Below are 23,203 nucleotides of genomic sequence, written 5' to 3' on the forward strand. Positions count from 1 at the left end.
TTTATTTCCTCGTTAGAGCATTTAAGGTTGCAGCTGAAGTTTCTTTGCGGATCAAAAATAAGTGTTTGTTTCTAATTTTCCATAGCAAGCTGAGTTATAAACACCCCTCCACACACACACACATACACACACAGGCTTGTTAAATATTGTAGCATTTCAGGGTTTGTTTGTTTTTTGCTTGGAGTCTCTTGAGCTTTGACATAGAATTTTTTCCACAAGTCAAGACAGAAGCAAAGTCATTTTTCCAAGCGAAGCGTCAGGGTTTATGTTGAGTAAAACATCCATACAGATCAGAACACACTCCTGTTTTTCAGTCTGTTACAGATAGAAACATTTGTGAGTGTAACACTGTACTTATTTGACTGTTTTAAGATGAGGTGTGTGTGTGTGTGTGTGTGTGTGTGTGTGTGTGTGTTTGTGTGTGTGTAACCTCAGGCTCAGGGGCCCAATGTGGCACCTCAGACCTCTTTATCTTACCCTTGAGACCCTCCCCAGATATACCGCTCCACAGCCACACACCCTCTCCCCAGGCGACACTTCTTATTGACTTACCAATGTTGTTGCCTGGTTGGAATAAGTAGAATGGGGTGTATGATGGGGTGGGTATGTGAAGAAACTTGCATACTACTGTACACAGAAAAATGCTCACATTTGTGGCTCTCCTCACTTTTGCCTGTGGCACACTGGCATGTGACCCCTGGAAACCTAGCCAGGAGGAAATGTGGATCTTGTGTTGAAAAGAGTTCCCCACTCCTGGTTTAAGGCAACTTCTGTGAAGTGCGAAGCAGATGCTTATGGGTCAGAAGGCATCTCCACCATCTCATATCCACATAGATTTGGAGGATTCAATACAACCATCTCGCCTTCTGATGCACAGTTAATATCTTCATTTGGTCCTTCTCCCATGTGCTGCTTGTCTCCATTACCTTTGTGAAGCAGGCTGGTTGCAGACCACCTCGGAGAGGGACAGTGTAGCATAGTAGTTAGAGTTTGGACTAGGATCTGGGAGACCAAGGTTCAAATCCCCCCTCGGCCATGAAGCTCACTGAGTGACCTTGGGTCAGTCACTGCCTCTCAGCCTAAACAACATCACAGAGTTGTTGTGCAGATTATTAGAGGGGGAGAACCCTGTACTGTACCACAAGCTCCTTGGAGGAAAAAATGGGAGATAAAATGTGTGTGTGTGTGTGTGTGTGCGTGCACACACACACAGGCAGCACAACCACCAGCTAATTTAGCATCCACTCTATTACTGAGGCAACCAACTCTTGCTCTCCACAATATCCTTTCTAATTGTTTCTCCAGCTTAATTTTAACTGCACAGGGCCACAGAGCTTTCCAGCATCTCCCTTAAGAGACCTGCACACTGCTTAATAGATGGCTGGTTAATAGAGTTCACAGCCCTTGACATTATAATTTGATTTTGGATTTATAAATAATGCAGACCTGTTTCTAGACTTTGGTGTTTCCAAATATCCAGAATGCTCTCAAAGGGGCATTTGGTGCCCAAACTGAACATAGTCTGAGGCCCAATTCTCAAATACAACAGATGAGTCTGTAAGCCTGTTTTTAGATAGTACCACTATTTTATTTTATTTTATTTTAATCCCCCTGTACCCACAAAACTAGCATGTTGGGAAAGTGTCTAGTTTTGAATCCTAGTAAGAATCAAAGAAGAGCCCTTCTGGGTCAGACCTAATAATAATAGTAATAATAAAAATATCAAAAATGAATAATTTATTACCCACCCATCTGGCCAGGCCTCCCCAGCCACTCTGGGTGGCTTCCAAGAGGATATTAAAAATATAATAAAAGATCAAACATTAAAAGCTTCCCTAAACAGGCTATACAGTGGTACCTCGGGTTACATACGCTTCAGGCTACAAACTCCGCTAACCCAGAAATAGTGCTTCAGGTTAAGAACTTTGCTTCAGGATGAGAACAGAAATCATGCTCCGGCGGCACAGCGGCAGCGGGAGGCCCCATTAGCTAAAGTGGTGCTTCAGGTTAAGAACAGTTTCAGGTTAAGAAAAGACCTCCGGAACAAATTAAGTACTTAACCCAAGGTACCACTGTAAAGATTCATCTTGCCAAGCATTGTGCTTCACATGGTGGCAGATCAGATGCCATTCAAGGAGCCCACAAGCAGGAGTCCGAGGGCAAAATTCCACTCCTAACGCTACTCCCCAGCAGTCAATATTGTGGTACACTGCCTCTGAACATAGAAGCTTCATAGAATCATCTTGACTCATATCTACCTGCCTCATAAGACTGCCCAGTTACCGTAAGCTAGTCCTCTGTCATCAACAGAATCACATCACCTCTTCAGAACCCATCTAGCGAGGAAGGAGGAGCAAAGTATTATGGGCAATAGCTTATCTCCCAGCTTCAAGAAGGTGTCAATCACCTCTCACTGAGAGATGTGGGTGCCTTGCAAATGGCTAAATAAGGCTATACAATTAAAGCACTATGATACCATTTTAAACATTCATAGCTTTCTCTCAAAAGAGCCTGAGAAGTATTGTTTGTGAAGAGTGCTGAGAGATACTAGGTCAGGGGTCAGCAAACGTTTTCAGCAGGGAGCCGGTCCACTGTCCCTCAGACTTTATGGGGGGGCAGACTATATTTAGAAGGAGAAAAAAATGAACGAATTCCTATGCCCCACAAATAACCCAGAGATGCATTTTAAATAAAAGCACACATTCTACTCATGTAAAAACACCAGGCAGGCCCTACAAATAACCCAGAGATGCATTTTAAATAAAAGGGCACATTCTACTCACTGATTCCCGGACCGTCTGTGGGCCAGATTTCGAAGGTGATTGGGCCGGATCTGGCCCCAGGCCTTAGTTTGCCTACCCATGTACTAGGAGATCCCTATTCCCTTCCCAGAGCTACAGTTCCCAGAGAGGTTTAACCATCAATTCCTCTTCACAGGGAACTCTGGGAATTGTAGTTCCGTGAGGGTGAAAGAGGCCTCCTAACAATGCTCAGCACCTTTGACACACTACAACCCCCAGAATTCTTTGGAGGAAGCTGTCACTGTTTTAACAATATGGTGCAAATGTGGCCTAAAATGCATCTTCCAAACAAAACCCACCTTGGTCCGAAGTGCTTAAAAGATGACTGTAACAAACAGGTCCTTGCCCCTAAACTTCCACCTGGCTGTTCATGTTGCCAACTTATATGTGAGGAGACTGAAAGTCTGCTTGGAAAACAGCTACAACAGAGCAGCGAGACTTGAACAAAAATGTTCTCTTTATTTTCTTAGAGGCCCATACTCCCCCTTCCTTTTCATCCTATTGACTTTTCTTATATTTCTGAAAACCGGCTGCTGGGGCTTGTGCATGCATTTGTGCCAGACTTAAAAGGCTATTTACCCCTCACATGGTGAGCCATTATTTCCCAAACAGCATGTATTTGTAAGTTGAATTGAAAAGGAAAAGCAACAAGCCCCCTGGAACTCTGGTGAGGAGCAGGTGAGCTGGATGCTCTCTCTGCCTTGCACATCCTGGTTTCACTTCCACCAGTTTAGAGGGGACATCAGGTAGGTGTGGCAATGGCCCTCGCACAGCTGCCAGAAGTGGATGTGCAGGGTAGCCCCCCGCAGGTGTGCTTCAGGAATGCTGCTGTCCTATTGCCAGCATTGAGGTTTGAGTCAGCTCTTAGTCCAATTACCTTTTGAACATTTTGTACTTTGTCTTAGGCGGCAAAATGTCTTGGGCCAGCTCTGGGAGCAGCCATTATTATATCTTGTGGCAGCAAACACCATCAGTGAATTGTGTGTGGTTGAAGGAGCAGCTGTGACTTCTTTCTCTTTTGAACCTGTCTATCTATTTCATCACATTGCATTTCAAGCCTGCTGTTTATATATATATATATTTTAAAAACCCCACACAAAACAGTTTATACAGTGCAGATAAAAACCATAAAATACAATGGTATTAATGCAGTATTAAAATAACAACACATTAAAACCCAATACAGGGGTACCACAAGTTACAAACGCCTCAGGTTACAAACGCTTCAGGTTATAAACTCCGTTAACCTGGAAGAGTTACCTCAAGTTGAGAACTTTGCCCCAGGATGAGAATGGAAATCATGTGCCAGTGGCGCAGCAGCAACAAGAGGCCCCATTAGCGAAAGCATGCCTCTAGGTAAGAACAGTTTCAGGTTAAGAACGGACCTCCGGAATGAATTAAGTTCGTAACTAGAGGTCCCACTGTAATACAATACACAATCAGAATACAGCAACAAATACGAAACCAATTTTGCAGTTCCTGGCATTAAAAGGTTCCAAGAGATAGGAGTCAGTGTCGTATAGTAGTTAGAATCTTGAACTAAGACGTGGATTCAAATCCCCACTCAGCCGTTCACTGGGTGACCTTGGGCCAGTCACTTCCTCTCAGCCTGACCTACCTCACAGGATTTCTGTGAACATAAAACTGGGGTTGAGGACAGATAAATCATGGGTGCCACACTGAGATCCTTAGAGAAATGGTGGGATAGAAATGAAATAATAAATAACTAAATAATAAAAGCTTATTTATCTTATGCTGACAAAGAAAGCTCAATATCATAGGAACTTAAAAAACAAAGGCACTTACTGCATTTCTAGAGGCAGGGAGATCCACAAACTGGGTGCCACAACAGAAAAGGCCTTGTATCAGGTCATTGCTCCCTATCCTCAGGCTATACTTACTGGTGGGATCACAGCTGAGCCTCCCCAGTAGATCTCACTGGCTGGCAGACTATAGGAAGAGTCAATCCTAAAAATATTTCCTTGTGGGAAGAAAACCTGGCTTGATTGGGATAGAACTCCTTCGAGACCCAAAGGCCAACATAAAGGACTACCAACAAAACCGGCGGAGAGGGACTGAAAGAGACTTGAAGGCCTCGGATGTCAGGAATCCAGGCTAAGAACTGTTATTGTGGACAAGTACTTGGGAAGGGACGAACCGGAGATGGGAGGGGGGGAAAAACAGATTTTTTTTTCTTTTTTTTCTTTTTTTTAAAAATACTAATGATTTCTGGGTCTAGTCAATATGATTGATGTGTAATAAAAAATGGGAAATCGATGGAAGGGAATTTGAGTCCAACTTAGGACAGAACTAAATTTTTTACAAAACATGGTAAGGAGAGAAAACAATAACTTGCTGACATAATTATGGGAATTGGGATGTATGAAGGGGGGTGGGGGGAAGTCAAGGACCAAAGTTAAGAAAGTAAGATTTTTGAAATTATACATGTTCTTTGTCTTTGTTTTATACGTGTGTGTTATGTCTTTATAAAATGTGAAAAACCAATAAAAATTATTTGGAAAAAAAAATATCCTAAAAATATTTAGGCCCAAAGTTTATTTTATTTATTATATTTACACATCACCTTAATCTTCAAAGGAGCTCGAGGTGGTGTACACAGGTCTCCCTGCCCCCATTTCATCATCACAACAACCCTGTGAGGTAGGCTAGGCTAAGAGATGGTGTCTGGCCCAAGGTCACCCTGTGAGTTTCATGGCTGAGTGAACCTTGATCTCCCAGGTTCACTGAACAAAGCTGTACAGGTCCCAATTGACTGATGGCCCCATGTTTGCATATGGAGTTTGGGTCGGGGGGATGACATTATTATTATTATTATTATTATTATTATTATTATTATTAGTAGTAGTAGTAGTAGTAGTACACTGCCCTATACCCACAGGTCTCAGGGTGGTTTACAATATAAAATCACAACATAAAAACACATGCATTTCAGACCTCTACATGTCCCATGTTAGTTGCCACTTTTAAAAACTAAAAACAAACAAACCCAACATTCTCCTCATAGGCAAGATGTTTCAATCCTTGTTCATTTTGGTTGCCCGTTCCTGCACACTTCCAAGATCTATCAAAACCATAATCTAGTTTTCTAGTGAAATCAGTCTCCATTCCACCAGAATTAATAAATCTGATCCTTCCAGTTCCAATTCAACTGCAGGGTTGCTTACTACTTCATTAGCTGCTTATGAGAAACAGAACAAAGAGTGAGTGTCCTAACTCTTAGGAGCTGGGACTCTGCATTTTGCTGTCTATCTCAAGACTGAAACTACATCATAGATCCCTTCAGATTCACTTCCGTGGTCCCTGTGGCAATAGAAACACAGAGCTTTTTCACCTGTGCTCTGCTGGACAGTTCTTCACACAGTTGTTGGACGTCAGCTCCAACCAGCACATCCAATGGTCAACATGGCCTATGGTCAGAATTGGCTGGGGCTAGGGGGAGCTTTGGTTCAAAACATCTAGAGGGGCCCCCCAAGTGAAAAAGAAAGAGCCTTAGGAACTGACAGTCCATCTGCCAAGTGAGTGGCTGCAGGCCAAGGTAAGTATTTCCTGAGGAGGTCCATGACTGGAGTGCCTGGATTCCTGCCCCCCCCTCCAAAGCAATTGTTCCAAGATCAACTGAAACAGCAGCACTGGGATGGAGAGCAGTGCTTAATCCCTGTGCCATTTTCCCAGGCTAAGTCCTCATCCATCAAAGCTGCTGTCAGCCCTGGGGACAAGGAGGAAACACAGGTTTCCCCAACCTGTTTCCCCAACCACCTCCGCTGCAGGGCTAAATGCTTTAAAAAAAAGTTAGGGCAATATAGGTCAGGGAAATGGCCTGAGCATCCCTTCTCCCTGCAGTTACTCCATCTAAATTTGGAGCCTGCCAGGACTGCTGTTAAGTAAAAATAAAAAAATAAAAACACCAGGAGATCCAATCATGCATTATACATTTTGGCCTTGCATTTGGATCAATAGTGGCATCTAGTGGTAGTGATTTTATATGCTATTGTTTTTTAAAACTAACAAAACAACATATCTCATCACTCATCTCAATATCATGTGAACTAGGCATTATTGCTTAGGGTTAAGACAGAGCATGGGACGTGGGTGGCACTGTAGTCTAAACCACAGAGCCTAGGGCTTGCTGATCAGAAGGTCGGCAGTTCATATCCCCGTGACGGGGTGAGCTCCTGTTGCTTGGTCCCAGCTCCTGCCCACCTAGCAGTTCGAAAGCACGTCAAAGTGCAAGTAGATAAATAGGTACCGCTCCGGTGGGAAGGTAAACGGCATTTCCGTGCACTGCTCTGGTTCGCCAGAAGCGGCTTAGTCATTCTGGCCACATGACCTGGAAGCTGTGGACAAACACCGGCTCCCTCCGCCTATAGAGCGAGATGAGCGCCGCAAGCCCAGAGTTGTTTGCAACTGGACCTAATGGTCAGGGTAACTTTACCTTTTTTTAAGACAGAGCATACAAACAAGTCAGCTAGTTATACACTGGTCCATCTTTGAGTTTGCCTCTTTGTTCATCAATTCATCACCTTATAAAAAAAAATGTACAAGCATTTTAATAATAGTTGCAAAGTTGTTCCGGGGGTTTGTGAGGTGTGTTGGTGATGACAAGGGTACTAGCTAATCAGTGCCTCCCACAGCCAGCTTTTCCACAATTCAAACCATGCCATGGACATGCAGAATTAGTTTTTAAAACCAATTTTGTTTTGTTGTGAGCTAACTTAGAAGGATTTGTATCCTGAAGAGTGGGAGTATAAATGGCTAAAGTAGATGAATTAAATAAATTCAAAACAAGAAAGGTACATTGTGCTGAGTGTTCTGAGGTTTCTTTCAAAATTGCTCTATAAAAGTTGTGTCCTTTGCATTTTTAATTAATAGTTCTTAAATATTCTCTGTATTTTGTAATGATGGTATTATTTCAACCTATTTCCCCTTTTTCTGTAGTTTGCTATTTGGAGTGTGTGTGCTTTAAAATGTAAACAATGTTCTCCACAGAATTAATAATGTGTTTTACAAGTAACACTACAAACCTATTATTGCATTTCTTATTCCTGCCAATCAAGAAAAAGGTAACATTCATTAGAGTAGTGGTTCCCAAGCATTTGAAAATTGCTGTCAGTATTGACAGACCACCTAATGATTTTTCTTCCCATTGTAGACATCATAATGTGGTGTACTAGATGCTGTATGATTTTAAATTGCATTTTTATTCCTTCCTTTTATTTTGCAATATGCCGTATTTTATATTATGACAAATTGAATTCTGTAGAATGAAAGAAAATTAAAGCATCAATATGAATACTGAATATGCCATCTCTCATCTTTGGGAGATGGCACAAATATCCACAATCCATGGCTGCCCCACTGGAGGCAACAGGAACAAACCAAAGAAAGAAAAACAAATGTTTCCCTTTTCTGCCTCCACCTGAGCTGGCTGCATTTAAGAAATGGTGGTAGATCTGCTGAGGATCTCACAGTCTCACCTTTTCCCTAGTGGGACTGATCTGTAAAATGCAGTTTTAGCCTGCTCCCATCCTACACACAGTTATCTGGGGTGAGTGGTGGGTGGGAAGGTAAGCCTCATTAGACTCAATAGGTACTTCTGAGCAGGCATGCATAAGATCAGGCTGTTAGCAACCTTGGTAGAAATGCCCTACACTGTAAGGGGGACCAAGATCTCAAACAGCTGGTCTGGCTGGGGCTGATGCAAGTTGCTGTCAGAGACATTTTGCTGCTGCAGACAAAACACTTAATCCCCCTGCCCCAACCCCATAGATCTGGGTCCCCTCCCTCTGCCTGACCTCGCCATTGCTCCCATGTTGCTGCCAGTCCCATCACTGCACCTGTACCCTCACCTGTAGCTGCACTGCTGGCCCAACTTTGTGGCAAGGGTGCAGTGAGTACATTGTTGGCGGCATGAGTGGGGCTTGGAATGGGGCAACAGGGAAGCAGAGAGAGGGTCAGATCTGCTGTATGAGGCAAATGGCTTCACCTCGCCTCATGCACGGGCTGATGCTGGTTGGAATCCAGAACGCCTGAAGGACACCAGATTGGGGAAGACTGGTCGAGAACACCTCGGCCAGGTACTTTTAAAAAGAATAACAAAGTAAGGTGTTTAATCTAGAATATATCTACAGGATACGGTAAGGTTTTCAGTTTTCATTCCACTTGATCAACTTCTGATTAAAGAAAGAAGAAGAAGAAGAAGTGTTTGGATTTGATATCCCGCTTTATCACTACCTGAAGGAGTCTCAAAGCGGCTAACATTCTCCTTTCTCTTCTTCGCCCACAACAAACACTCTGTGAGGTGAGTGAGGCTGAGAGACTTCAAAGACTAGCCCAAGGTCACCCAGCAGCTGCACGTAGAGGAGCGGAGACGCGAACCTGGTTCACCAGATTACGAGTCCACCGTTCTTAACCACTACACCACACTGGCTCTAAAGAAAAATAAACAGTGTTCTTGCATAAATGCAGCATAGGCAATACTTACACACACACAATAAATCTAAACAATGCCACCAAATCACGCTTCTTTCTATTCTTAGAATGTTCTTTTTTTGCTTTACCCTTAATCAGTTACAATATTTGGTAACCCTGGGCAGTTCCAACTTTGATCTTCAGTTACGACCGGTGTTTGAGGTAGTTCAGCAGCGACAGTGGGATATCCAGTTGATCCACAGCAAAGGGACGGTTGGCCAGTTTTAGGAACTTCCTGATTGCTAGTCTGCATTGTGACATCAAGGATTTGGGGACAGCTGGAATGGGAGTGGGGAGGAAAAAGAGAATGGAGAGACTATGATGATTGTACCGCTCAGCTTCCAAGCCCCCCAGAACTCCTCAATGTCTGAGGCATTAGCCAAGAACAAAAGCAGGGAGCTGAACAGAAATCTGGGAAGGCACTTTAGAGCAACACCTCAGGTGTTCATAATTTTGCAGTTCTAACATTTACTGAAATCTACATCCACCTCCTCGTGACAGACTGGGAGATGATCTGTCAGACATGAGTGTCTCCTAATCCTACCTGGAGATGCCAGGGATTGAACCTGGAACTTTCTGCTTGCAAGGCTGATGTTCTACCACTGAGCTATTCCCTAGTATTTGAAGTATTTGATCAAATTCTGGGGAGCTACCCTGAAAGATATATATGGTGAGAGGGGTGAAGCCAATGCACTTTTATAGGAAAAGTGGCTGGAGCCAAATACTGTTGGTAGGCAGGGCCACACATCTGATTAGGCATTTACACAATACAGGTGGACGGGTCCTAAATTTGCAACTGAGCATATTAAGTGGCCCTATCTATTCAATTTAAACAGTATTTGTTAATGTACAAAGTAGTTGCACTTTAGTGAATTTAGTTGGCTGTGTTTGCTTTAACAAATAGGTCCTTTCCAAAGACAAGACATGAATGTCACAATAAAAAACAGCGAACCAAAAACAAACCCCTGTGTTGCAATAAGAACTAATCACAACAATACAAACACAACACGTAGAAAATAGATAATAGAATAATGATATCATTAGCCTACGTGTTGTGTTTGTATGGTTGTGACAATAAAAAAACAGTGGCTGTGTACACACCGTACGTTTAAAGTGCATTTCTCTCCCCAACAAATCCTGGGAACAGTAGGTTACCCCTCACAGAGCTACAGTTCCCATCATCTTAAACAAACTACAATTCCCAGGATTCTTTGAAGGTGTGTGTGTGCTTTAAAATGTATGGTGCATACACAGTCAGTAATGGATGTTACCAAATGATAATAATAATAATCAAATGGGGAAAAGTTACCTCTTTCTCTGGCCAACAAATCCAGCATCTCAGAGTTCACTGAGATCTTATCGAGCACAATACCCGGTAGGTATACATTGGCTCCAAAATCTATCAGGAGTTTGACGAATTCCGCTCCACATCCGTGCCTCAAGCAGATTTCCAGCAGACTCTTTGGGTGCTTAATGCGGGTGATCATCTTCTCATCAGTGCAGTTGTAGTTGGGATCCGCACCGTGGAGCAGCAGCATCTTGAAACACTCCAAGTGCCCATAGACAGCGGACAGGTACAAAGGGCCTGAGCAGGCAACAGAGTTGGCCGCCCACTCTGGGACTCTGGCTTTGACGTTGGCCTCTGCCCCATGTTCTAAAAGTTCTTGAAGGATGTCAATGTCCCCTTCTCTTGCTGCCGTGAGCAGTGGGGTGCAATTGTTGTGGATGCTGCCAGAAGGACTGGCCCCTGCCTCCAAGAGGGCAATCACGCAGTTGAGGTGGCCGTTGTTGACAGCTGTGAAGAGTGGTGTCTGGGCCTTCACGTCCAGGCTGTCCACTTCGGCTCCATGGGCCAGGAGGACCTTGACGCACCTCACGTGGCCCTTTGAAGCCGCCAGGCGGAGCGGGGTCCCTGGCACCCCCCAGCCGCTCCTGCTGTTGATGAACCGCCTGTATCTCTCTTGGCGCAACAGTTCGTCCAGAAGTCTGTAGTTGTCCTGGGAGACGGCGAGATTCAGCTCCTGTCTTTCTTCATCGCCTTCTTCATCTTCACTGGGCTGGAGCATGGAGAAAATCTTGGTTATGTCCACCAGGCTCATCTTTGCTTGTCTCTTGAGGGTGATTTTCATCATGAACTGTGCAATGCTAGAGAGCTATAAGGCAAAGCAAATAAACAAAACACAGTCACAATGTCCTGGTTATACATGGGATGCATGTGTGATAGGGGCTCCTGGCTGGTGGGATCGGTGAGCAAAAGTTATTATTATTGTTCATTATTATTATTTCATTTGTCAATTGCTTCCCATGAGGCATGCCAAAGCTATTTACAATTAAAGCACACATAGAGCACAATTGCATATTTGAAAGCAGGTGTCACCGTTTTATATATTAAAACAATTGGGGGGGGGAACCAATTATGGGATGCATGCTTGTATCCCCCAGGAGCTGTATGTTCACCATGGTGAGCCCAATTTTGTGGAAATCCGCCTCCCCCCTGTTGAGGTCAGACAGGTCCCTTTACAATTGAACTCCTGGCCTCACTAAAGACTTTTTAATTTTATTTCAGGAGGCATTTTAAGTTTATGGGTTTAACCCATTTTTATTTACATTGTACTGTAGTCTTTGCACACTGCTTGGGGACTATATAAATTGTCAAAATGCATAAATAATATATAAGGTAGAACAACAATTTGAACAACATCAACACCATCTCCTACATAAAATTCATTCAAATTCAGCCAGGCACCAACAGGTATCTGTTTATGGGTTGCATTTGTAATAGAGTCCTAGGAATCAGCTAATAAGCAGGGATGGGGGTCAGTGGAGCTAATGGCCAGTTTCTGTGATTTAGAAGGCAGTCATGGAGATCAAGCTCTCTGGGTTGAGTCACACATGCAGGTACATCACAGACTGCAACAAAAAGTGGCTATGTATATATTATTATTTCATTTGTCAATTGCATCAGGGCCAACACTGATGTCATATATATATAGAACTTGGTTACCAGAATTCTATTACTTGAATTTGGAAATAATTACACTGGGTGACTATTCATGGTCGAGCCAAAATCAGCATGCAGGTACTTACCTTTAAAACAGCTTTTGACCCAAATATATGAAGAATACCTTCCAAACCATTCTGTCTAAGCCGTAAAAACTTCAGTTATTATTCTTATTTATTATTCTGACAGTTTATTTGTTTACTTCTTAGTTACAATAGTCCCTAAGCAGTGTCTGATAAAGATAAAAAACAGCTAAAAACTATAAAATCACATATGACTCAAAATGCCAGCTGGAATTAAAATTAAAATTCAGTGGGCACTGAAAGTTCAACAGGGAGGGGGCCTGCCTGGCCTCAACTCTAAGGGATAAAATAGAGCCCACGATACTGAATGCATGGTTTCTAGCAGATTCAAGCCATGCATCTGAATCATGGGGGATCCACTAATAGTGGCTCCTCACAGAGATCTCAGTGATCAAACAGGAATATAAAGTATCAGGTATCCTGGAGACAAAATGTTAAGGGCCTTGGGATGCGGGTGGCGCTGTGGGTAAAAGCCTCAGCGCCTAGGGCTTGCCGATCGAAAGGTCGGCGGTTCGAATCCCCGCGGCGGGGTGCGCTCCCGTCGTTCGGTCCCAGCGCCTGCCAACCTAGCAGTTTGAAATCACCCCCGGGTGCAAGTAGATAAATAGGGACCGCTTACTAGCGGGAAGGTAAACGGCGTTTCCGTGTGCGGCTCTGGCTCGCCAGAGCAGCGATGTCACGCTGGCCACGTGACCCGGAAGTGTCTCCGGACAGCGCTGGCCCCCGGCCTCTTGAGTGAGATGGGCGCACAACCCTAGAGTCTGTCAAGACTGGCCCGTACGGGCAGGGGTACCTTTACCTTTACTATCCTGGAGACAAAATGTTAAGGGCCTTGAAAATGACTACAAGAACCTTGAACCTGGTCCAGTGGTGTACAGGCAGCCAGTGCAAGCTTTTGAGTTATGTGCTGGCAATAGTTTGTCCCCTTCAACAGTCTAGCTGTAGCATTCGCCATCAGCAGGAACCTCCAGACCAGGCCCAAGGATAGCTCCATGTAGAGTGAACTGCAATTACTGAATCTTGAGGATAAGGTAAAGGTACCCCTGCCCGTACGGGCCAGTCTTGACAGACTCTGGGGTTGTGCGCCCATCTCACTCAAGAGGCCGGGGGCCAGCGCTGTCCGAAGACACTTCCGGGTCACGTGGCCAGCGTGACATCGCTGCTCTGGCGAGCCAGAGCCGCACACGGAACACCGTTTACCTTCCCGCTAGTAAGCGGTCCCTATTTATCTACTTGCACCCGGGGGTGCTTTCGAACTGCTAGGTTGGCAGGCGCTGGGACCGAACAACGGGAGCGCACCCCGCCACGGGGATTCGAACCGCCGACCTTTCGATCGGCAAGCCCTAGGCACTGAGGCTTTTACCCACAGCGCCACCCGCGTCCCTAAATCTTGAGGATACCAATGCATAAATCAGTGGCCAGACTTTCCCCATCCAAGAACAGTTGTAGCTGATAAAAGGCCTTCCCCGGGATTCTTCCCAAGCAACATCCCTCTCTATCAGGTTGCACCTCTCACTGGACCTGGTTTGCACTCTCCTCCTGTGCTTTCGACTGGTTTGAAAGTATGCTTGAACTTCCTCTTGCTTGTCTGATGGAGAGTAGTCTGTCTGTCTGTCTGTCTGTCTGTCTGTCTGTCTGTCTGTCTGTCTCTGCATGTGTTTGCACGCATAGAAACTTGAAACATCTGACTTTTGCATTGTTGGAATCTAACCTACTCTACAAAGTCATATCCTTTGCTTCACCCACTTTTGTCTCTGGCTCCACCCACTATTAGCACATTTCCCCCCACCCACCCCAGAAGGTTGGCTATGCCCCTCAGATTGAAGTAGTTTCCCCATCTCTGCATTAGAGAGAGACATTACTGCAGAAGCACCTTAGCAGTGCTGTGCTGTTTTTAATGTTTTTACTGTGTTTTATTAAATTTGCTTTTTTTACATGATTTCAGATCCATTATAAATTACTTTTAAAATGGTATGTTATATGTATTTTGCTTTCAATGTTTTAGCCTTGCTTTAATTTTTGTAAGCCACTTTTTTTTTTAAAAAAAAAAGCAGGGTAGCGATAAATAAAATATAAATAAATTAATAATGATGATGATGATGATGACGACGATGATGATGTGTTTCTGCATGAGTCACTGCTTTGGATTTGACTTCATACCCAAAAAAAAAGGTCAGATGCCTCATGAAGAAACAGAATAGGTTGGAGCATCACTGGATATAGGGCATTGCGTGCATTTCCCCCATGCAGGGTGCCAAGCTGAAGGGGGTGCAAAATTGAGAAGATCCACAACTGAGAATATCCATTTGGGGCTGCCAAATGTTGGTCTTGCACTGGACACAATATTATGAATGATTACCAAAGTCTGCCCCTTGCAGGCAGGATCTTCTGTGAGTGGCCAATTTTTACTCTTGTCCTGATGCTATTAACATTTCAATCCGTAAAAATCACAAGTGCTTCTGCAACCTGAGATCAGGGTGATAGTGGTGGGGGCTGCATCAGATGTCAGCCAAAAAAAGGGGGGGGGGCAGAAATATATTCCAGACAGCCAGGGAGGCCCTTTGGAAGCCAATTCCTAACATTTTTCACTTGAAGGAATGCCAAACTCCACCTGCCCAGCTACGAAATGCTTTAAGCTCGGAGGAAGGGTAAAAAAAGAATTTCAGATGCATTCCATCTCCGAAGCATCCAAATATATCCTCTCAGTCAACCACCCTACTCCTCCTCTGAAATGAGAGGCCAGAGCCTCCTGCAAAACATCCATCTCCAGCTGCTCACCTCGCGACCTCAGCCTGGACAAGTCCACCCTGGTTTTGGAAACCGCCACCCACAAGCCTTAGTTACAGCCTATCCAGGAAGGCCTGCACCAAGATCTTGGGGCAAGTCCCCTAGGAGGAAAGGTTGCAACATGTGATTTGGAGAAAATGGGGAGAATTTTTCCCCTCCCTCTCATAATACCCGAAATCAAGGAATACAGGAGATGAAATACCAAATACAGAACCTAAAAATCACCCACCAGCCACACCACTGAAAAGAACTACCGGTATATATTAAAAGGATTGGGAAATTGAAAATATTTAAGCTGGTGTTGAATGGGCAATATAAGAACAGGCCAATGGCCCATCTAGTCCAGTATCCTGTTCACACAGTGGCCAACCAAACGCTTATGGAAAACCCCCAAGCAGGGCCCAAGCACAAGAGCCTTCTCCCCTCCTGGGGTTACCAGCAGCTGGTTTTTGGAAGTATTCAGAACATAGGCTCCATCATGGCCAGTAAGTAGCCAAGGACAGCCTTATTATCCATGAATTTTAAGCGACACAAGTTGGTGGTCATCATTACCTCTTGTGGACACATGTTCCATTGCTTAACTACGAAGTGCATGAAGAAGCACTTTCTTTTTTAAATTGTCCTTAATGATCTTTCAACATTCAGATTCCTTGAATATCCACGAGTTCTAGAGTTATGAGATACAGGGCAGGGGGACGGGACGGAACAGGAGTTTTCTCCAGGCCATGCACAATTTTATTACCGTAATTTCTATCATGTCGCCTCTTACTCACTTTTACTCTTAACTAAAATGTCCCAAACCCAGCAACCTTTCCTCATAGGGGCATTGGAAAAGCCTTTTTGGATGCCCTTTTCTGAACCTTTCCCAGCTCTGCAATATCTTTTCTGAGGCGATGCGATCAGAACTGTGAACTATATTCCAAAAGAGCTTGCAAGCCTATATAGAAAGGCATTATGATGTTTTATTTCCAATTCCTTTCCTAATGACCCCTCACATGGAATTTGCCTTTTTCACAGCTGCTGCACACTGGGTTGGCATCTTCATTGAGCTACCTACTATGACCCCAAGGTCTCATTCCTGGTCAGTCATCTCCCGTTCAGACCCCATGAGTGTACATGTGAAATTAAGATTTATTTATTTTTTTGCCCCAACATGTATCACTTTACACTTGTTTACACTGGGCTGCGTTTGCCATTCTACTTCTCATTCACTCGGTTTGGAGAGCTCTTCACAACCCTTTTGTATTAAGGATTCTGAATTGAGAACCATCCACCAACTTGGCCACTTCACTGCTCACCCCTGACTTCAGATCATTTATTAACAAGTTAAAAAGCACAGTTCCCAATACTGATCTTTGGAGGACTGCATTTTCTACACCCCTCCATTCAAAGAATTGTCCATTTATTCCTACTCTCTGCTACCTGCTACTTAACCAGCTCCTAATCCACAAGAGGACCTATCATTTTATTCCAGGACAAAAATGTGGGCACCAGGCGAGCTTCTTTAGGGAAACCATTTCAGAGCTGAGGGGACCACCACCAAAGAGGCCTCATGGCTACCCTCCAAACTTCAAGCTGGGGCAGCATACTGAGAGAGGCCTACCATAATGAGTTTAATGTAAAGAGGGGTACATACAAGAGGGGTGTTCTATACAGTCGTGCAGGACCTCAGCTCTGGGGTCAGGAAGCAGTCGGTGATGGGACCAGCAGCAAACAGGTCCAGCTTGCCACAACATCCTTTATTTTCTTCTCATTATTATTATTATTATTATTCTATTTAAAGTCGAGGTGGCCAGCAAGGCAAGTACATTATTAGAAATGCTCGTTTTGTTATCTTTACTTTAACCACATTATCCTTTTCTTCAACAAAACGGGGCTCATTTCTAAATCAAGGCATTTAGCTTCAGGGCAGCAGACACAAACCCTATTTTATTCCCAATCTCATGATCATGCTATAGGTGAGTCTGAAAGTAAAACTGCATGTGAGTAGAGTATTTATTTTCTTATTCCAAATAACAACAACAACAACAACAACAACAACAACAACAACAACAACAACAACAATCTGGGTTGGCCAGAATGCCTTTTAGTTTTAACATATAAGGCAGAGCTTTCTAAACTTTACATGTTGGTGACACACTTTTTAGACATGCACCATTTTGTGACACAGTAATTCAGTTTTACTAGCAAACTGGAACCATACTAACTTATTTCTAGCCCTGGGAGGAACGCAGGGAGAAGTTGCACGGCACACCTACACACTGCAGCTGACACACTAACATATCGCAACACACAGTTTGGAAAGTTCTGATATAAGGAATGTAAAGAGCATGGTGTATGGGGGGTGGGGAATGTTAATTGTGTGCTTCACAACCAAAGTAATAAATGTCTGTCTAAGGAAGCCCCTGTGAGAGCATTAAGGCCAGGGTCTAAACAAGGCTGTCATTGAGCATCTGCTTGGCATGCAAAAGGTTCCATGTTTAATCCCCAGCATCTCCAATTGGGGTTGGGAATGTACCCAGTCTGGAATTCTGGAGATGCTGCCATTCAGTGTAGACAAAACTAAGCTAGATAGATCAAAGGTCTGAGTATAAGGCAGATTCCTATGCTACTGTGTAAAAAGGTAAAGGGACCCCTGATAATTAAGTCCAGTCGTGAACGACTCTGGGGTTGCGGCGCTCATTTCGCTTTACAGGCCAAGGGAGCCGGTGTTTGTCCACTTCCGTAGACAGTTTTTCCAGGTCATGTGGCCAGCATGACTAAGCTGCTTCTGGTGAAACCAGAGCAGTGCATGGAAATGCCCTTTACCTTCCCGTCAGAGTTTATCTACTTGCACTGTGTGCTTTCGAACTGCTAGGCTGGCAGGAGCAGGGACCGAACAACGGGAGCTCACCCCATTGCAGGGATTCAAACCTCTGACCTTTCAATAGGCAAGCCCAAGCGGCACAGTGGTTTAACCCACAGCGCCACCCGCATCCCATTATGTTCCTGTGTACCCAAGCTTAATATTATTATTGGCATTATTATTTAGTCTGCAAATCACTTTCCACATAATATGCCCCAAGGTACGTAAATTACAGGCATATCCTTCAAAACAGTCAGAATAATTTTTATAACAGTTACAAGGACAATCAAGTACAGTTTTGAAATTTGTGTTAATACATACCACAACAATTTTAATCAGCTGAATGGCCCTGAGGTGCACTTATTCCTTCCACAATCCATATGGCAGTATGATAAATGAGGTTGGACTGGGACCTGGGAAACCAGGGTTCAAATCCTTGCTCAGTCCTAAAGTTCATTGGGTGACCTTGAACCAGTTGCTAGCTTTCAGCCTAACCTACCACACAGGGAGGTTGTGAGTGTGAAATGAGGGAGGAGGAGAACCATGTGTGCCACCTTGGAAGAAAAAGGTGGACAAAAATGCAAAAAAATAAATCTGCACAATGACTGTACACGAATGTAATACGTCTGTTGTAGGTGGAGACACGCAGTGGAACTCGGAATTAGAATCTTGAAAGGCTTGCACCACCATTTCTCAGGGCTTCCTGTCCGAAAACAACTGCAAAACCCATTCTAGAAACAAACAAATTTCACTTCCTATCGGGGGAAAATATTCTGGTTTTGTCCAGGTACCAGGATTAATAGCCCCCTTCCCCGCCCCCCAAGGGTCGCAATCCATCCCCGCCACCTCCTCCGCTTAGTAGGCCAGGCCAAGTGGGCAGCGATCCAGCGCGTAGAAAGAGAGCCTGGGAATTGCTTGTATGCGCGCACGTGTGAACCGGCACCAACTCCCAGCCGCCCCGGGAAAAAACCGATCTGCCTCTCCAGGTGGAGGACTGAGAGTCATGGCCAGGGGGGTGGAGAGACGGGGAGGCCACCTGGCTGAAGATACAGTACTCACGAGCTGGTTGCTGGCCGGGCGGGTTGCGAGTCGCTTGGCTGTGCCTCGACGGAGCGGTGTCTGGTGAGCCGCCGGCCAGCCCGGCTACGTCGCTGCCGGGCCTCTGTGAGGTCGCTGGGGACCAGCTAGGGCAAGGGGCTGCCCCACATTGCGGGTTTCTCCCTGGGCCAGAATAGCGAGAGAAGGGAAGGGGACCGGGGGGGGGGGGGTCGTCGGGGCACCGACTAGGAAGGAAAGCGAAGGCTAGCGCCAGCCGGCTAAGTGGACAGCTGCGCTGTTGCCGGCCGCCGATCAAATAAGGGCTCTCGGGCTAATTTTAGCCCCCTGCTTGGGCGTCTTATCTGACAACTTCCATTCTTGGAAAGTGCAGCCTGCAGGAGGCAAGTTAGAAGGGCTTGGGTTGGGACCTGGACCTCGGGCCTCGCAATAGCACACGGGACGCATGGCGCAGATCAGCCTTTTGGTGCCCTGCAGGTCTTTTGGACTACAACTCCCATCATCCCCAGGGACTGCCGTCCAAAGCATAGGAATACAGTATATTGGGTCAGATGATTGCTCCATCCAGCTCCGTATTGCCTACACGGATTGGCAGCAGCTCTCTAGCGTTTCAGGCGGGGGTGGAGATGCCACGGGGGACTGAACCTGGGGCCTTCTATATGCCAGGCCGGTGCTCCACCAGTGAGCTGCAACCCTCCCCGACCAGAGGGCACTAGGCTGGAGAAGCCTTCCCCAGGTGATCTGTTCCCTTGCATGGGGATTTAGCAAAGGGGATGAGTAGGTTTATGGCGGTAACAAGGCACTGTCGGCAACAAGCTCTCAGGCCTGGAAGAGATTTGCAGTGCCAGGATTCAGCCCAGGAGAATGATGCATGTGGCTGCATACTCTTCCTGGCCGTAGCTGTCAACTTTTTCCTTTTCTTGCGAGGAATCCTATTCGGAATAAGGGAATTTCCCTTTTTAAAAAAGGGAAACGTTGACAGCTATGTTCCTGGCCCTGAGTGGCCCCACAGCCTAGTTCAAGGATGAGGAGGAGCTTGGTGGCCTCCAGTCATGGGTGTCAACTTGAATAAAATATGGGGGGGGGAGGCTCCAGGTAAGCCCCACCCCACATAATCATTCACAAGATGTGGCACGCACGCACACCATTTGAATGGCAATGCCCATCAACTTGGGGGAGGCCAAACCTCCTCAAATACACCTACAGACGGAAGTATCCTATCACCTCAGCCATTTCTCGACAAAAATACTTTTCAGCTGAGTTGGTTCAAACATTCAGCCACCACTTACCAAGTGTTCAGGGATCACGTCTGGGGGAAATGTTTGCATTATTTATTTAATTATTGCAGTTATAACCCCCCCCCCCCACTTTTTTCTCCAAGGAGCTCATGGTGGCATACGTGATTCTCCCCCCCCATCTCAATTACCAGTAATCACCACAACCACCCCATGAGGTAGGTTAGACTGGAAGAGGCAATGACTAGACAAAGTCCACCCAGTGAGTTTCATGGCTAAGTGGAATTTTGAACCCTGGTCTCTCCCAGGCCCTTGTTCCTACTCTCTAACCACTACACCAAACTCTTTCTCAGCCCTGGTTGATGCCTTTAGGATTAATGAATCTCACACATCCGGTCTGGAGAGGGAGAAGAATGTTCTGCATTGCCCGTGGCTCATATACTGTACACTCGTTGTCCCGTGAGCATCATTGGTCAAACAATTTCGTGGGACAGAAGTAAAATGAGATGGGCAGCAGAGGCTCCTGCAACTCTGAGACGACAACAACAACAACATTATCATCTGTCTCCCCAGTGTGTTTGGTTTATTATTAGACTCGGGAGAGAACGTGTTGCCAAAGCCATCTGCTCCAGACTCACAATGCCATTAAAGTGCCTGCAGGTTTAGAGATGTGTTTGCTTACTTGATTAACATGAGGATGGGATCTGGTGGGGAAGCTGGGCAATTTCAGAACTTGGACTTAATGCATTTTGGATGGCTCCCTCTTAGGCCAGGTGTGGGCTTCAAAGGGTAGGTGGGGATCTACTGGTAGATCTCTGTGTGCACTGCAAGTTAGATCAACAAGGATTTCTTACTCCTAGCTGTTTAATGATGGCAACAGCAAAATGGACCACTAAATTATAGTGCTGAAACTATGGGAAACCCCATGAATGGATTTGTTTATTTGTGCTTTTTATATCTCATCTTTCCTCCAAGGACGTCATGGGCTCTATCCCTTCCCCCATTTTATCCTCACAACAACCCTGTGAGGTAGGCTGAGAGGCAGTGACTGGCCCAAGGTCACCCAGAGAGCTTCATGGCTGAATGGGAGTTTGAACCCTGCTCTCCTCAGTCCAGTCCATCACCCTAACAACTATGCCGCACTGGTTTTGCATGCAAGGACTGAGCTCAGTTCAGATCTGGGACTAGAAACAAAATCCTGAGCTCAAGATTATGTAATTTTAACTATATGTCTTCTGCGTCAGGCTTCAGCTGATGAATCTCAGGGTTACACTTTTACACCACAAATTAGATCCTGCAAGCTTGAAGTTTGCCGTTTCCTGCTTTAGAAGTAAATGTGTATCACCACCTGAGGTGAAGTGGGAATACAGTGGTACCTTGGGTTAAGTACTTAATTCGTTCCAGAGGTCCGTACTTAACCTGAAACTGTTCTTAACCTGAAGCACCACTTTAGCTAATGGGGCCTCCTGCTGCTGCCGCGCCGCTGGAGCATGATTTCTGTTCTCATCCTGAAGCAAAGTTCTTAACCTGAGGTACTATTTCTGGGTTAGCGGAGTCTGTAACCTGAAGCATCTGTAACCTGAAGCGTATGTAACCCGAGGTACCACTGTACAGTCAAACCTCGGGTTGACGTAGCTTCAGGTTAAGCATTTTCGGGTTGCGCTCCGTGGCGACCCAGAAGTAACGGAGCGCATTACTTTCGGGTTTCGGCGCTCGCGCATGCGCAGATGCTCAAAATGACGTCATGCGCGGAAGCGGCGAGTTGCGACACACACGGATGCGGGTTGCGTTCGCTTCAGGATGTGAATGGGGCTCCAGAACGGATCCCGTTTGCATCCAGAGGTACCACTGTATGTCACTCTCTGCCTTTCTGCTGCACCCCCTTGCCCACCCTGCCACTTCTGCCGCTGCCAAAACTTGGCAAGAGAGGTAGCGTTCTGCCAAGGCCCTGATGCTCCTCTCCTCTGCTCCAGGGATGGGAAGGAGGAGTGGAAATGTGAAGGTGCTAGACTGCCCCACTTTCACTGAACTTGGCAATGGCTGGGGGCATGGGCATAGCCAGGGTTTTTGTTAAGGCTTTTGTTAGGGGGGGCAGAACCTCAGATTTGTATTGTATTGGCTATGTGGGGGCGTTCCACAAGGCCTTCCCCAAAGGAAGGAACTGTAGTTAAGAGTGTTGGGAATTGTAGCTGTGCAAGGAATAATGTGTTTCAATTGTATTGTGTGCACACAGCCAAAAGTGCCCCCCCCAAGAAGGTGTAGAAAACAGCAGCTATGCTTACAGCTATGTGCTCCTATTGTGACCCTTGCTTTAAGTTGCATCTTGCATTGCAGATCCCACACTGTTTAGGAGGTTGGACTGGAGGACCTTCAAGATCCCTTCCAACACATTTTTAAAAAATGTTTTTAGCACATAGCTGGAAACAGTGCAGACTCAAAGGTGACAGAGGTTTCTGGTCTGGCACTTGAGTGCTCAGTGGGCCAGTCATTGAACTGTCACCACACACAGACATCCTGCAAGCTGCCATGTCGCAAGGTGTGGGTTGTATAAGGATTTCACCTCTTCATCCTTTCCGTTCCCTGTGCTCAGCGGATCCTCTCTTGATCGAGTTCTCTTCCCTCAGTTTTCACCAGTTTACCATGTAGAATATCAGTATTACAGTCCCAGCCATGTGCCAGTGCTTGAAGGCACCAATGCACTGAATGAGAGCATCAGACCTGCTCCTGAAATACCTTCTGTAGACATGATAGAAAGCAAAGCAGCAGGTACACCAGGTTTCTGCTTGTGTTCAGTGACAGAACCGGACGTGTGGAATACTGTCACAAAGGGAGGCCTGGGGCATGTGCAGAGCGCTTGCTTCTCAAAACTGAACAACTGTGGTTTGCACCATGTTTTTAGGATTAGA

General features: G+C 45.5%; 1 protein-coding gene across 1 annotated transcript; it reads right to left on the reverse strand.

Annotated features, from left to right (window-relative positions):
* Positions 1 to 1,583: 1,583 nt before the first annotated feature.
* Positions 1,584 to 19,469, reverse strand: ASB12 (ankyrin repeat and SOCS box containing 12). Its single transcript, XM_028714237.2, has 3 exons — positions 19,066 to 19,469; positions 10,600 to 11,443; positions 1,584 to 9,568 (listed from the first exon to the last, which is right to left on the reverse strand). The coding sequence occupies exons 2-3, from the start codon at positions 11,420 to 11,422 to the stop codon at positions 9,435 to 9,437; spliced, it is 957 nt and encodes a 318-aa protein (XP_028570070.1). The 5' UTR covers positions 11,423 to 11,443; positions 19,066 to 19,469; the 3' UTR covers positions 1,584 to 9,434.
* Between the last annotated feature and the right edge of the window lie 3,734 nt (positions 19,470 to 23,203).

This window comes from Podarcis muralis, chromosome Z (assembly GCF_964188315.1).
Source record: "Podarcis muralis chromosome Z, rPodMur119.hap1.1, whole genome shotgun sequence".
Lineage (NCBI taxonomy): Eukaryota > Metazoa > Chordata > Lepidosauria > Squamata > Lacertidae > Podarcis > Podarcis muralis.

Coding starts and splice junctions, on each gene's coding strand:
- ASB12 (XM_028714237.2), bottom strand. CDS start 11,422: ATGATGAAAATCACCCTCAAGAGACAAGCAAAGATGAGCCTGGTGGAC. Junction 9,569..10,599: donor TTTGTTGGCCAGAGAAAGAG/GTAACTTTTCCC, acceptor CTCCCATTCCAG/CTGTCCCCAAATCCTTGATG.